A 13,771-nucleotide genomic window follows, 5' to 3' on the forward strand; every position below is an offset into this window, starting at 1 on the left:
GCTGGGAGGGGGGCATAGAGTTTCCATGGTGTTGGCCAGAGTGGCCACCAGGGAAACCTGGGGAGGGCTAGCCTCCCACTAGTTCGAACTAAAGGGCTACATAGCCCTTAGTTCAAACTAGCTAGTTCGAACTAGGAGTTAGTCCTCGTAAAATGAGGTTTACCTAGTTCGAACTAAGCGCTCCGTTAGTTCGAATTAAGTTCAAACTAACGGAGCGCTAGTGTAGCGCCTAGGAAAGTTAGTTCGAACTAACATCCGTTAGTTCGAACTAACTTTGTAGTGTAGACATACAGATAGATAGATAGATAGATAGATAGATATAATTTTGTTGTTAGTAACTGGTGGGTGCCACAGTGACACACATCCAAACAAATGCACATGACCTCAATGTTGGTGCACAAGACAAAACTCATTCCACTCATGGATGGAAAATCTTAGAGGTAACACTGGTTGCTACTTCCGAATAAGCTAGCCTGGAGATGTGTCTACTGAGAAAATTGCTTTTGCAGTGCTCCAGTTTTTTCTCAGCCAAAGGCATGAGAACTAAGAATCAAGAATTAAATATGTTTTTAATGCATGACATTGCATCAGACTTAGCAAGACAGAAGACATACACTCTGTAACTAACCGACAGCTTTATACCCTTTTCTTTTCACAAAGCCTACATTTAACTGACACAGGGAATCTCTTACCAATGTTCATGGAAAAACAGGCTCCTGTCTAAAAACTTGATTTAAAATTTTAATAAAAGTTGCTAAATAACATAAGCAGAAGTGTTGTTATTCACACACTAGGCAAGATGATTATGTACCACGTTATTGATCCTATTCATTAATGCGATTTGGTGAGTTGCTTCAATGAGAACTTTAAGGTTAAATAACAGTTGTAATTGGATTTTAGAAGAAAGTGGAGAGGCAGAAGAGAAAAAGAGACGGAGATGGAGGATAGAAAAGGGGAAAGAGGATAAGAGAAGGAAGTAAAGGAGCTAGGCAGTATCCGTGATCTGTGATATGGCACTGTTCAGAAGTCCCTCATAGAAACATGAATTAATTTAGGTAATCTTTTCATGAGAGGGTAGTGTTCTCCAGGAAAGGGAGTCAGGAGCTTTCCTGCTCCCTTTCACTCGGAGGAGGAGTAGCGGGGGGATTAATTTTTTTTTGGTTTGTTTTTTGTTTTTAAGAGCAGACATATTCAAATTCAATGACTGATGAACAGGTATCATGGAGGGTTATGGCAGGAGAGGTCTTTCACCTGTATGTCAGCTGTTCTCTACAGTGTTGGTTAATAGTGACCCAAAGTAGTTCCCATTGGATAGCTGTTTGGTGGCCCTTTTATTTGGTGGCACTCAGTAAAGAAGTCAAGGATTGATGGACCTGAAAACTGATTTACACTCTCTCCCTAGAGGCAGACTTCCCACAGAACAGACATACTGATGGGTCAGCATGAAGAAACTTTCACTGTCATAGCTGGAGATACACCTGTTCTGTTGATTAACAGATGAGTTTAATTCCTACGGTTGAACACCTCCTGACAGAATTCCCTTTTGTATCAACACACAAACTTAGCAAAACTTGTTTCCTGACAGTTTGCATGATTATTTCATTTGTTTTGAAAAATAATGTATTAGCTATGTATTTATATGGGTCACTGTGGCTAATGTATTATATCATTCATTGTTATTAAGTATTACACTTACTGAGTGAAAAGCCGAATAGAAAGCTGCAAACATTTTATTAATGGATTCTCTGTATAAAATAGAGTAAATGAACAGGCTTCTCCTCCCCCCTCCATCTTTAAACTCAATCTGGGAATAACCAGATGTAAACTACCACCTAAGATTCCTCCTAAGGCTGTCTCCTGCAAGCCCTCCTGCCTTAGTCCTTCCTTCCCAAGAAAGGGATGTGCAGACTCGTCTATACTGGGCACTGGAGCCAATGAAACTCACCTGGCCTTGCATAACTCAGCAGACTTGTGCTGCCTCTCCTTTTGTAAAATCTGCCGGCCTCTTACAAGTAGGTTTTCCTACAAAGAAATTAATTCCTCGTTATTATAAAGAACAAGGGAAACTTCTGGCTTTGTTTCTAAGGAAACATCCCACTTATCTCCAGCCTTTAATTTATGTTGGGTATGTGATTTATTCTTACTGCTATGCAAGGTCCCAGAGTTCCTTTGTCTTTTCCTTTGATCCTCTTTGCCTCCATCATCTATTTATCCATCTCTAGCACAGCTGCTGCAGCCTGGGTTCTCACACCTGCGCTAGTCAGTAAATGTGAGTCTGGATGTGGAATAGAGCTGAGCCAGTGCTGCAAAACATTATTTCTAGACGTTTCCGTTGACATGTGTAAGGAATTCATTGTAGTGCTCTGCTCGCCTCTTCCCAGAGGAGTCTTCACCGATATTTGAGCCAATAAACCAGCACATTTCAAGCAAATATTAGAAAATATTCATGGGAAATGAATGTTGAAACTGCTGTCTGAGAACATTTTTACAAGGGAGCTTATTCTAAGTATTACAGTTATCCAGTGGGGAAACTGAGCTGTATCATGGGTTAGATGATGTCTTGGACTACATAGCCATCCAAAGGAGGGAGGGAAATAAGGACCAGTCCCCCTCCAGCTCTGCAGAGGAGTAAGCAGGTGCTACATGCCTGCTTACACATTCCTGGAGCAGGTAATGGGGACTGTCTAGGGGGAAAAGGAAATGATGGATCCAGGAAGCCACTGGCTAATGCAAATGGGCAGAGCCCTGTGGGGATACAAAATTTTGTAACTGCATCCACAAAAATGATCTGTGGTTATCCCCATCCACAGGGCTTGACAAATAATGCAGTCTACTCGCCCGTGGTGAGTAGATTGCAACCCAGAAGAGCCAGGTTCAGGTGATCTGTGCATGTGCAGATCGCCGGACAGCGCGGCTGACGAGCGGGGCTCGCCGCGGTTCAGCGAGCCCTGCCCATCCACATCAGTGAACGCGGATACCCATGGATATAAAGCAGATACCCGCACATTTACAGGGTTCTAGATACAAAATTTGTATCCACATCTGCAAAAATGAGCTGCTGATATCCACATTCACATCAATGGATTTGCAGGGCTCTCCAAATGAGCCAGTACAAGCAGTATCCTAATTTGCTGCTGGGCTGGGTCAGGCCACCAGCAGATTACCACCTCTTCCCTGTCCAGAGCAAGAGAACAGCAAGTAGAATAGCAGGAGGGCAAGGGATTGCAGAGAGTGTCCTACATTTTAATTCCTCTCCAGCACCACTTAAAGTTTATTTACCTCAAAATAAACTATGCAATTTTCACTATGCACATTATTTCAAAAGAGCTTATTTTGAAATTTGGCATTGTCTACACAGTGCCAAATTTCAAAATAAGGCACTATTCGGACAAATCCCTTAACCCTCGTGAAACAAAGGTTACAGGGATGCCAGAACAGCACACCCGTTATTTCGAAATATATTTTGAAATAATGGGCGCGTTTTTAAGACATGGAATTGCTATTTTGGGATACTTCCAGTATCCCAAAATAGCCCCACTGTCTAGACGTAGCCTTAGGGATGATAGATAGCGATCTATTGAATAGTTAGGTAACCACATCAAATTTTAGTGGTTACACGACCATTCAGTAGTCCCTGGGGGCACGACCGGTAGCCAGTGTGTTCCCAGCCCCATTCCCAGGGAGCCACCTGCCATCCCACACTGCTGCCTCTGTATCAGAGACAGCTGTGCAGGGTGGCACACAGGAGCTGAGATAAAAAAGTATTTAAAAATCAGCTCCCCATGCAGACTGGCTCCACCTGCTGGCCCACACTACTGCCTCTGATAAGAGACAGCAGAATGTGGCGGCAGCAGCCCCTGTCCATGCGGGACCCAAGCTCCCACGGAGCAGCCTCTGCTCATGGTGAGCCTGGGCCTACTGTGGACAGAGGCTGCTCTGCGGAAGTATTCCCTGCCCCACACCTTACCATGCTGCTGCCTCTTGGGGTGTGTCTAGACTACCTAGTTTTGTCGACAAAAGTGGACTTTTGTCGACAAAACAATACCAGCGTCTACACTACCGCGGAGTTCTGTCGACATAACGTCGACAGAACTCCGCAGTTTTGTCGACGCTGGTATACCTCATTTTACGAGGCATAACACTTTCTGTCGACAGAAGGTGTTATTGCCTGTAACACTGCGTCCAGACTACGGAGTTCTGTCGACAAAGCGGCTTGCTTTGTCGACAGAACTCCATGTGTCTGGACGCAAATTGTTGACAGAAGTTTTGTCGACAGTATCTGTCGACAAAACTTCCGTCGACAAAACGCGGTAGTCTAGACGTACCCTAATAGAGGCAGCATCGTTGGGGGAGGGCAGGTGGCTCCTCCTCAGCACTTGCTCCTGCCTGTCCCCTCTTCCCCCCACCCACTGCCTCTGTGGGAGACAGAAAGGGGAGTGGGGGAGGCAGATTTGTGGAGCTGGCACATGAGAGCCGGCTTAAAAGCCAGCTCCCTGAGCTTGTACTGGCTCCAGCCTGCCCCTATCCCTGCACTGCTGCCTCGGATAGAGTGGCTGCATGTGCAGGGAGCTGACTTGAAAGCTGGTTTCCTTCATATATCTGCTCCCGCCTGCCCCCATTACCCTCCACGCTGCTGCCTCTCTATGGGTATGTCTACATTAGCTCCCTAGTTCGAACTGGGGTGGCTAATGTAGGCATTCAAACTTGCAAATGAAGCCCAGGATTTAATTATCCCGGGCTTCATTGGCATGTTCCCGGGCGGGGCGCCATTTTTAAATCCCCTTAGTTCGAACTGACTAAGTCCACCCCAGTTCAAACTAGGGGACTAGGGGACTAATGTAGACATACCCTATCAGAGGCAGTACTGGGGTGGGGAGAAGAGGGAAGGTGACTTCATAGAACTGGTAATTATGGGGAGCCAACTTAAAAGCTGGCTCCTCACAGGCACTGGCTCCTCCTCTGCCCTCCTTTGATGCCTCTGAAACAAAGGCAGCAAAGGAGGATGTGTGTAATCAATAAAGTTAACTGATAAGCTCAAGCTTATCAGTTAATCGTGTTTTCGACTACACATTGACATCCCTAGGGCCACTCCTGGGATGATACAGCTTCAGGGCTGCATCTAAATTCACAGGCCTTTGGGTCCTAGATGATCATCCAGGCAGGCTGTATTTTGAATACTTGTACCAGGCAGCTCACATAGGAGCAAGAGACTACAAAAGGGTTCTGCTAGTCTTTCTGAGTCATGGGTGCATTCAAGAAAATTGCAATCTGCACAGGAATAATTTGCAAAGAGAAGGAAATAGGAAAGGAAATATTCGCCAGATTAGTTATTCCTTGCAATCATTCACCCGTCTCTACTTTAGACCACATGGCCTTCATGGGGGCCACAAGAAAATTCCTGGCAGGCCACACTTGCAGTAGAAACTCAAAAACACACTGAAATCTGAGAAACCCATAGGGACACTAATTGCCGTTTTCTCCATTACACAATTGCACACAGTTTCTTCTTGTTGTTCTTCCAGTGCAGATGAAACTTGACTGTGCAGCTGTTGTGAGTTGTGAAATATATTTCCAAGAGGATCAATTAATTAGGGTTTCACAAGACTGTATTTAACGAATAAACAGACCAAGAAAGTAACAATTCTTGTCTTTTTTCCAAACATGGAATGAAAATATTCAGTCACACTGGAATGTAATAGAGAAAGTGCTCTTTCAGCATGCAGATGTGCAGCAAAAATAGCCTTGTTATATGTTCTTTTGCATAGTTGTATGTACTCAATGTACTTTTAAAGGCTTGGAGGGACAAGTGCCATGGCATAAATTAATGTCAAAACAAATGAAGTAAAATGACCAGGAAGATAATCAGTTGTAGCATTGCTGATCTGTTATTGGCTATCTAATTATCTTTGGGAAATTGTGCTTCCAGCATGCAGGCCTTTTATCTTGAATTGGTATTTCTGTTACAACTACTGAAGTGGGTCAATAATCCAAGGAGCAAAAGGTGTCTGGGTCACATACTGTACCGTATATTCAACCAGGCTGTTCAGTTAATTTCAGTGGGCCAGATTCAATTGTTCTGATAAGAGTTAAACCAGGGGTGAATTTGGCCCAGTGTTATCACATGGAAACTATGCACTTCAGTACAAAACAGATTTACACCTGCGTTTAGCATTTGTGGCAGAACAACAGAGTGTGATTTTTTTTCTTTGTCTAGTCCAACAACCTTTGATGTCTTTAACAGACATTGTGTGGGCCAGATTTTCTGTCCTGGCTTCCTAATGTGGATCTTCAAAATCTGCATGTGCCAAGCCCTAGTATATGCATATTCAGGTTAGATAGGATATGTCTGCACTACAGAGTTTTGTCAGAAAAACAGCCGTTTTTCCGACAAAACTTGATGACCGTCCACACTGAAATTGCATTCTTTCTCAAGTGAATTGAAAGAACAGAGGGGTTTTTGCGGCATTGGTAATCTTCATTCTACGAGGAAGAATGCTTTTTTGCAGAAGAGCTCTTTCGCAAAAAGGTGTGTGTGGATGGGGAAGATAGAGGTTTTTTGGAAGAAGAAAAAGCACAGGTGCCCTGGTGGCCATTCTGTCCATAGCAATCACTGCTTACTTGCAAAATAGCGTCTAGGCAGTCTGGATGCTATCTTTTGAAAAAGCACATCACTTTTTTTATGTGCTTTTGCAGTGTGGTCTCTCTTTCGGAAGAAGTTTTTTTGGAAGATCTCTTCTGAAAAAAGCTTCTTGCACAAGAAGCCTGCAGTCTAGACGTAGCCATAGTGACAAGCACAGAAGTCTACTTCCCGGTGTGAACATGCATCCAGATTTTGCAAATGTACTGGATGTGCCTGCCTCTCCTTTGGGGCCCTGATCCTGTGAATATTTCCATACATGGATAGTCCCCTCAGAGCTCTGTGGGAGTACTTGTGCATGTAGTTGCAGGTACAAGGTGTTTACTGATTCTTTGGAGATGCCCAAGTTTTAAAATGGGGTCTCTATAGTTGATATTATATTTATTACAACTTCAATTTTTCATTACTACTTAGCAGATCAATCTCTCCCACACTAAATGCTTTGGGGAGGGAGAGATTGTTGTCTGACACCCTGACAGTGTTCTGCTCCCTTTCCTGCCCCACCTACGAAGGTTGTGAAATCTCCATCTCTGGAGATATTTAAGAGCAGGTTAGATAGACATCTATCAGAGATGGTCTAGACAGTACTGGGTCCTGCCGTAAGGGCGGGGGACTGGTCTCGATGACCTCTCGAGGTCCCTTCCAGTTCTAGAGTTCTATGATTCTATGAATGTTATAGGTACTGAAAAGGAACACAGTCCTCGTGTGTCTTTCTTGTAATTAAAATAACTTCTGATGCAAAACATCACAGTGTGGCTCTAAGATGAACCCATTCTCTTTTTTTTACTCTTCAGAAATCGAAGCAAAGGAAGCGTGTGACTGGCTACGAGCTGCTGGATTTCCACAATATGCTCAGCTCTATGAGGGTACGTGGTTAATATTTCTAGATGTCCTAAAGTCTATTGGACATCTTAACAGAGACAGACCTGGTCTGAAGAGTTTACAGCCTCAGACAGAGTTGCCAACTGTTGGGATTTTTATCCTGAATCTTGCAGTATTTCATGATTTTTCTTCGAACGCCAGCTCTTGGGGACATGTGAATATGTGAAAATCTCAGCTTCCCTGGTGGCAGATGGGGCACTCAGAAATTCAAGAATAAAAAAAAATGTTAGTGGAAAAGAAAACACAAAATATGCAGAAAATGAATCTGAAAGTGCAAGCACTCTGTAAAGCTGGCTGTGAATCTTCTAACCTGAGCGTCCCATATTTGCTTGACCCTCAATGGAAGGCAAGGACAGCAACCGATTCCAACAGAACCACTGCCCCAGAACTGGGTGGAGTTAGTGTAGCCAGCAGGGAAAAGTGGAGCACTTCTCTGGGTGGTTGCGTCTGGAGCTGGTGACTGGAGGCTTCTGTCCTCCCAAAACATCAGTTTGGCAGGTTCTCCAGGAGCCAGTGGCACAGCTTAGTTTTGCTGCTGTATACCACAGCACACTGGGGGCTGGGAGTGGCTTTCTCTTCTTTCCCTCCCATATAGCTCAAAATTGGAGCAAAATTACTGCTGTTGCCCCTACCTGAAAGTTGGGGAGTGGGGAAAAGAATGCTCCCCTCATTCTTCCCCAACTCAGTACCTGGCTTGTGATGAGCATCCACAGTTCCCTTAAAGTCCATGGGAGCCAAAGTTGCTCAGCATCTAATAAAGTCTGCTGGGCTACAGAAGCACAGTAATTCGGCTGCTTCCAAGTCACTTTTCATTACAATTCTCAGTGTCCAGCTCTTCCATCTTGTTTTTAAATTTCAGGGGAGTATTTGAGGTAACTGGTATGGTCAGGTTACTTCTCATCTGATGCTTAAGTTACTCTTTGTTTGAAATGTTTGCTGTTGTCGTGTGTTATGCTAACAAAATAGCCAAAACATTTATGCTGCATGGTAAAGTCTGTCTACCAAATATTTCAGCAACTCACTGAAGTATTTGTGGATGGTCTAATTGCCCATCTCAGTGACAAATGACGAATGTATGGTAATTCTCAGATCTCTTTTTGAGGGGTGGGGTTGGAATAGTGATTGGATAGAAACAGTAAGCACTTAAAAGTCTTCTTGTTGCCTGAGCCAAACATTATTTTTTTGGTTCACAGGATGTTAACTCCATACAGGGGTAATTAAAGCCAAGTTAAATAAAATAAATCACCATTTCTGTGGCTAAAACACATGCAAGGCATCTTCAAAATAAACTATTTCCATTTGAATAAAATGTACTTGCTTTAATACTGCCTCTCCTTGTTACAGATTCACAGTTTCCTATTAACATTGCAGCCGTAAAGAAAGATCATGATTTTCTCGACAAGGACCTTGTAGAACCTCTTTGCCGGTAAATAACATCAGCTGTTTCTATTTTTGGGGGATGGAGATTATCGTAAGAACACTAGTGGATTTTTGTTTTGAAAGTAGTGGCCCAGCTTAAGAGAAGTTTATTTGTCCTTTTCAATTAAACAGGCATAATAAATAGTATTTTAAAAGTACATCATAGAAACCTTGATTCATTTCGCACCCAAAAAATCCTACAGCAGGGGCCAGTTTTCTGTTTGAAAATTCACAATATTTTAAAAGGGCCCAAATCTATCAGCCCATCTCATCAATGGCTCATAGAAAGAACTGCAACAGCACACACAGCATAAATTAGGGAAGTGTGTGGGGGTAACATAGGAGTAACTCTACCCCGGACTATCATAGACAAACAGAAACCCCATTGCACAGAACCTTCTTCCCTCTGACAGTAAAGCTGGTCCACATGGCACTGTGCTGCCATTGGCTTCCTATTGTCATTTAATTGTAGTGCTACAGCACCTGGGAGCCCTAGTCAGTGACTAGCACCCAGCCCATTTTGCCAGCCACTGTATAAACACCCAGTTGCTGATGCTCCAGCTCCACTCTGCCAGAGAGTTAAAGTGTTTCTGTTTGTACAGTGTTTTGTTCTTTGCCTCAGGGACTGTGCCCCACACAGGTTTTGCTGTGCCCTGGCCTAACCTCTCCTGTGCTGTGAACCGTGGTAGTCCTGGAAAAGGACTTTTGGTGGAAAGGGAAAACTACATTGCAAAGGCACTGCTCCTCTCGTCCTTCTCCCATGCTCCTTTCGGCTGGGTTCTTCTCCTCTCCCCCTGTGTGAGGACAAGGGAGCACTAGGCCCATAATAAGGCAGGATCTACTACATGAAGCTTCAGCTTTCACAATGTCTGTAGGGTCCATCATGGATACAAAATTCTGTATCCGCACCCATATCTGTATCTGCACAAGTGAGCTATGGATTCCCACATTGACATTAATGGATGAGGATACCCGTGAATATAAAGTGGATATCTGCAGATTTGTAGGTTTCTAGGTACAAAATCTGTGTCCACATCCAAATGTGCAAAAACAATTCATGGTTTTGGATGTGCAGATATGTGTAGATATGTGCAGATATGCAGGGCTCTAAATGTCATATCATATTATGGCTGTATGTAATTATTGTTTTCTCACAGTATTTTTGGGGTGGGTTTTTTTTGACATTTTATTGGACTAATCCAGTGGTCCTCAAACTCCAGGCTGGCACAGAGGAACATGTGGCATGCATGCAGTGGGGCCATCCCCCTTGGGGGGGCTGAGGAGGGAGCACCATCCAACCCCACTCTGCCCTAGAATCATAGGACTGGAAGGGACCTCGACAGGTCATCAACTCCAGTCCCCTGCAGGACCATGCACCATCTAGGCCATACAGGCAAGGGCAGAATCATTATTGTGCAAGCAGTTTAATTGTTTGGAAGGATATCTTTGCAGATCCCAGACATTCACTGTAATATGATCAGCTCTTAGTTGAGAGCCATTGGGTGCATATGGCCGTGTCCATATTTGTGTGTCATGTTCCATGCACAGAAACACATTTCTGATAAATTTCTATGGTAAATTGGGGCAAAGAGAACCTTGCTGGCCCACAGCTATACTTAGTGTCTCCAAAAGGAGAGGTCTCATACCCAACAAGAAAGCCTCGCACAAAGAATTACTGTCAGTAATTGTGAAACTGACCTCATGGGACTTCTGTGGGACAGGGGAAGGGTCAGTTTTTATTTCCCTTTATTCAGTGGCCCATATGAATGAGCGTGCTCAAGTTCAAAATTCTAGTTCATCAAGAACAACAAATTGTGTTGGTCAGTCACACCCAAACATCTGTATTTTATTAGTTATCTAATTATATTTTTCAAAACCATGCAATACGCTCTTACCCTCCACAGCTTAACTGACCATCCTAGGCAAGGTCCAGGCCCTCTCAGTGCTCTGTGAAGACTGGGGTATTACTACAAGATACATTCTGGGGTGTCAAACAGGAGCCAGCTGGCCACGACAGCCGCTTGTAAAATGGAAAATAAAAGATGTAAACTATTATTTGTGTGTGCTGAACATCCCTCAATCTCACATTCCTTAGACACCCAGAACTCCCACTGACTTCAAAGGAATGCATGACCAAGCCTTGAGACTGATTAGCGTGACATTCAGCTCAACGGCATAGATTTTTCATTTGCAGCTGAGCTATCAGAGCAGCTCTTTAGAACGAGCAGAGTTTGAATTCTGGACCATCAGCCATCTTACATGGACTTTTACTGCTTGAGCTTAAGCTCTGAATTTCTCGGCTTTTGTGGACAGAAGTCAGCCCTTTAACCTTATTTCAGTATTGTTGTTAGTGTTATAGTGTAAAAGAGAATGGGAGAGAAATCACAAAGAAAGCACTTCTCTTATAGGGCAGCTGGTAGCAACCTCTATTTGTAAAGCTTAATATTTATAAATTCTAGTGATCTTTTTAAAAAAAATTCCAGTCTAATACCCCTGGGCTATGTCTACACTGGGCCACTTATTCCGGAAAATCAGCTGCTTTTCCGGAATAAGCTGCGAGCTGTCTACACTGGCCCTTGAATTTCTGGAAAAGCAACGATGCTCTACTGTACAAAATCAGCCGCTATTGCGGAAAAACTATTCTGCTCCCGCTCGGGCATAAGTCCTTGTTCCGGAACACTGTTCCGGAAAAGGGCCAGTGTAGACAGCCCAGTAGTCTTTTCCGGAAAAAAGCCCCGATCGTGAAAATGGCGATCGAGGCTCTTTTCCGGAAAAGCGCGTCTACATTGGCCACAGATGCTTTTCCGGAAAAAGGGCTTTTCCGGAAAAGCAGCCTGCCAATGTAGATGCTCCTTTTCCGGAAAAACTGAAAACGGAATAGTATTCCATTTTAAGCAGTTCCGGAAATTCATGCCAGTGTAGACACAGCCCTGTTGTTTGCAGCAGGCCTTTGCAATTTGGCTAGTGGGGAGGGGGAAAGACTTCAGGTTAGAGGAGTACCTTTTCTTTTTCCACTTGATTTCATTCAGATTTTATTGAGGTACAAATGGTAGGAAATCATCATTTTCTTTCTCTTATTTGCATTCCCGGGGAAAAGATTTGTCAGATATAGAAAATAATAATTGAACATGAATTCTGTGGTTGGGCTGACTTCCACAGCAGGAACAACACACTGCTTTAGGAGGGCCCAGGAACTTCCAGAGTAGCTGTTGGAGGGAGAAAGCCTGATCAAGTTCCACTTGCCTTCCCTCTGATTCATCACATGGCCCCAGTGGTGGGCTAGGAGGGAGGGACGTAAGTACATCAAGTAGGATACTCTCTCAACTGGGGTGTTCTGGGCCTGGCTCTCATAACAGCTTTCTCCTGCTACTGCCATCCAAAATCACTCTTGTAGCTCAAGTGGCATAAGTATATACTGCAGTGTCCAAAGTTCAGCCTTCAAGTCCTGCTTGTGAGGCATGGCAGAGGCTATTACATCTGGGTGTAATAGTTAGTTTTTACCTTTCTCCTTTCAGAAAAAAAAACCCTCAAAAATAACATGCAAATAAACTACTTTAAAATAATATTATTTAGGTTGCAAAGTCAAACACTTGAATGCTTGACTTTGCAATCTGAATACCATTCCATTAGCATATTGTTTGCATGTAAATATACTGACCAAGGTTCTTAAAACATATGTGTATGTTTTGAGTCTTAAACCAATGTTTAGGTCCCCCAATAAGACTATGTCTAGACTGCAGAGTGTTTCCATTTCTTTTTCTGAAAAAAAAAGACAGTCTAGACATAGCTTAAGTGTCCTTATTTTCAAAAGTGTGAAGCACTCAGCAGCCCCCATTGAGTTTAATCTTTTTAATTATGGCCATTCAATTCTTTACATAGTTATTCTCTATTTCACAGCTAATAATTGCTCCAAGGGTCACTCTGTATAAATTATTATACTGGTAAGGATTTTAAAATGTGTAATATACTCAATATTCTACAGTGTTGTTACATAATTCCAGATTTTTTTAAAACTTGGGGTTTCATAAGAAACATTGTTCAAGGTGCTATTAAAAGATTAAGGCAGAGTAAGATCCCAGTCTAGGTCTATTAAAGGCTCCTAATACTTTCAGTGGGGGGCTGAATAGAACATATAGCATGTTGTAATGTCTAAATACTTCACTCTTTTACTGTAGAGCTCACAGAAAGGAGCTGGATTGATAGCATTGGAAAACAAAGTCTTGTGTGTCACCGTGGAATTGGTAGAGCAGACAGTGCAAGCTTTGGGGAGGACCTCTCTCAGTGTTCAGTCTCCTAGGCTGAGTTTCCTAAAATGGGATCAGATGTCCTCCTCCCATAGACTAACCCACAAAAGGAGACCAAGCTACTGGCAAAGTTTTGTGCAGATTGCTTGCTCCCTTGCAAAAGAGCTGATGGGCCAGACTTTAGTGAGGCTGAGTTTGCACAATCCAAAGTATCTTTGAGATGAAAGTGCCACAGAAAAGGGTGTCCCAGATCTGCAGAGGAATACGTGCCACACAATTTCACTTAGTGCCTCCTGGCAGCTTAGCTTCTGCATGAATTTGGCATGCCACTGGCTGGGTTCCCCTGCAGCTGCTACTGAGCAGCTGCAGCACAGACCCAGATGGAGTTAATACTGTTCTGAGCGACTTTAAGGATGTTTGAGGATAATCTGGAAGCTGTTTAAGCAGAACAATAGGCCACCCACTGGGCTGCCCTATTACACAGCTTCTGCTGTACTATATTATTCTTTATTTATTAATTACTGGTGCTGTGCATGTCCGAAAAAGGAAACAGTTCCCAAGTCTGGAGAGCTTACACTATGAAAGACAG

At 43.4% G+C, this 13,771-nt stretch overlaps 1 protein-coding gene across 7 annotated transcripts in view; it reads left to right on the plus strand.

Moving 5' to 3' along the window:
- Positions 1 to 13,771, plus strand: part of STARD13 (StAR related lipid transfer domain containing 13) — a 430,610-nt gene that overhangs the window by 375,393 nt on the left and 41,446 nt on the right. For all 7 annotated transcript variants that reach the window (XM_075919190.1, XM_025190209.2, XM_075919191.1 and 4 more), the window contains 2 exons: positions 7,432 to 7,503; positions 8,864 to 8,945. In XM_075919190.1, the coding sequence (XP_075775305.1) occupies positions 7,432 to 7,503; positions 8,864 to 8,945 (154 nt within the window). The remainder of the gene's footprint in view (positions 1 to 7,431; positions 7,504 to 8,863; positions 8,946 to 13,771) is intronic.

This window comes from Pelodiscus sinensis, chromosome 1 (assembly GCF_049634645.1).
Source record: "Pelodiscus sinensis isolate JC-2024 chromosome 1, ASM4963464v1, whole genome shotgun sequence".
Taxonomy (NCBI): Eukaryota; Metazoa; Chordata; order Testudines; family Trionychidae; genus Pelodiscus; species Pelodiscus sinensis.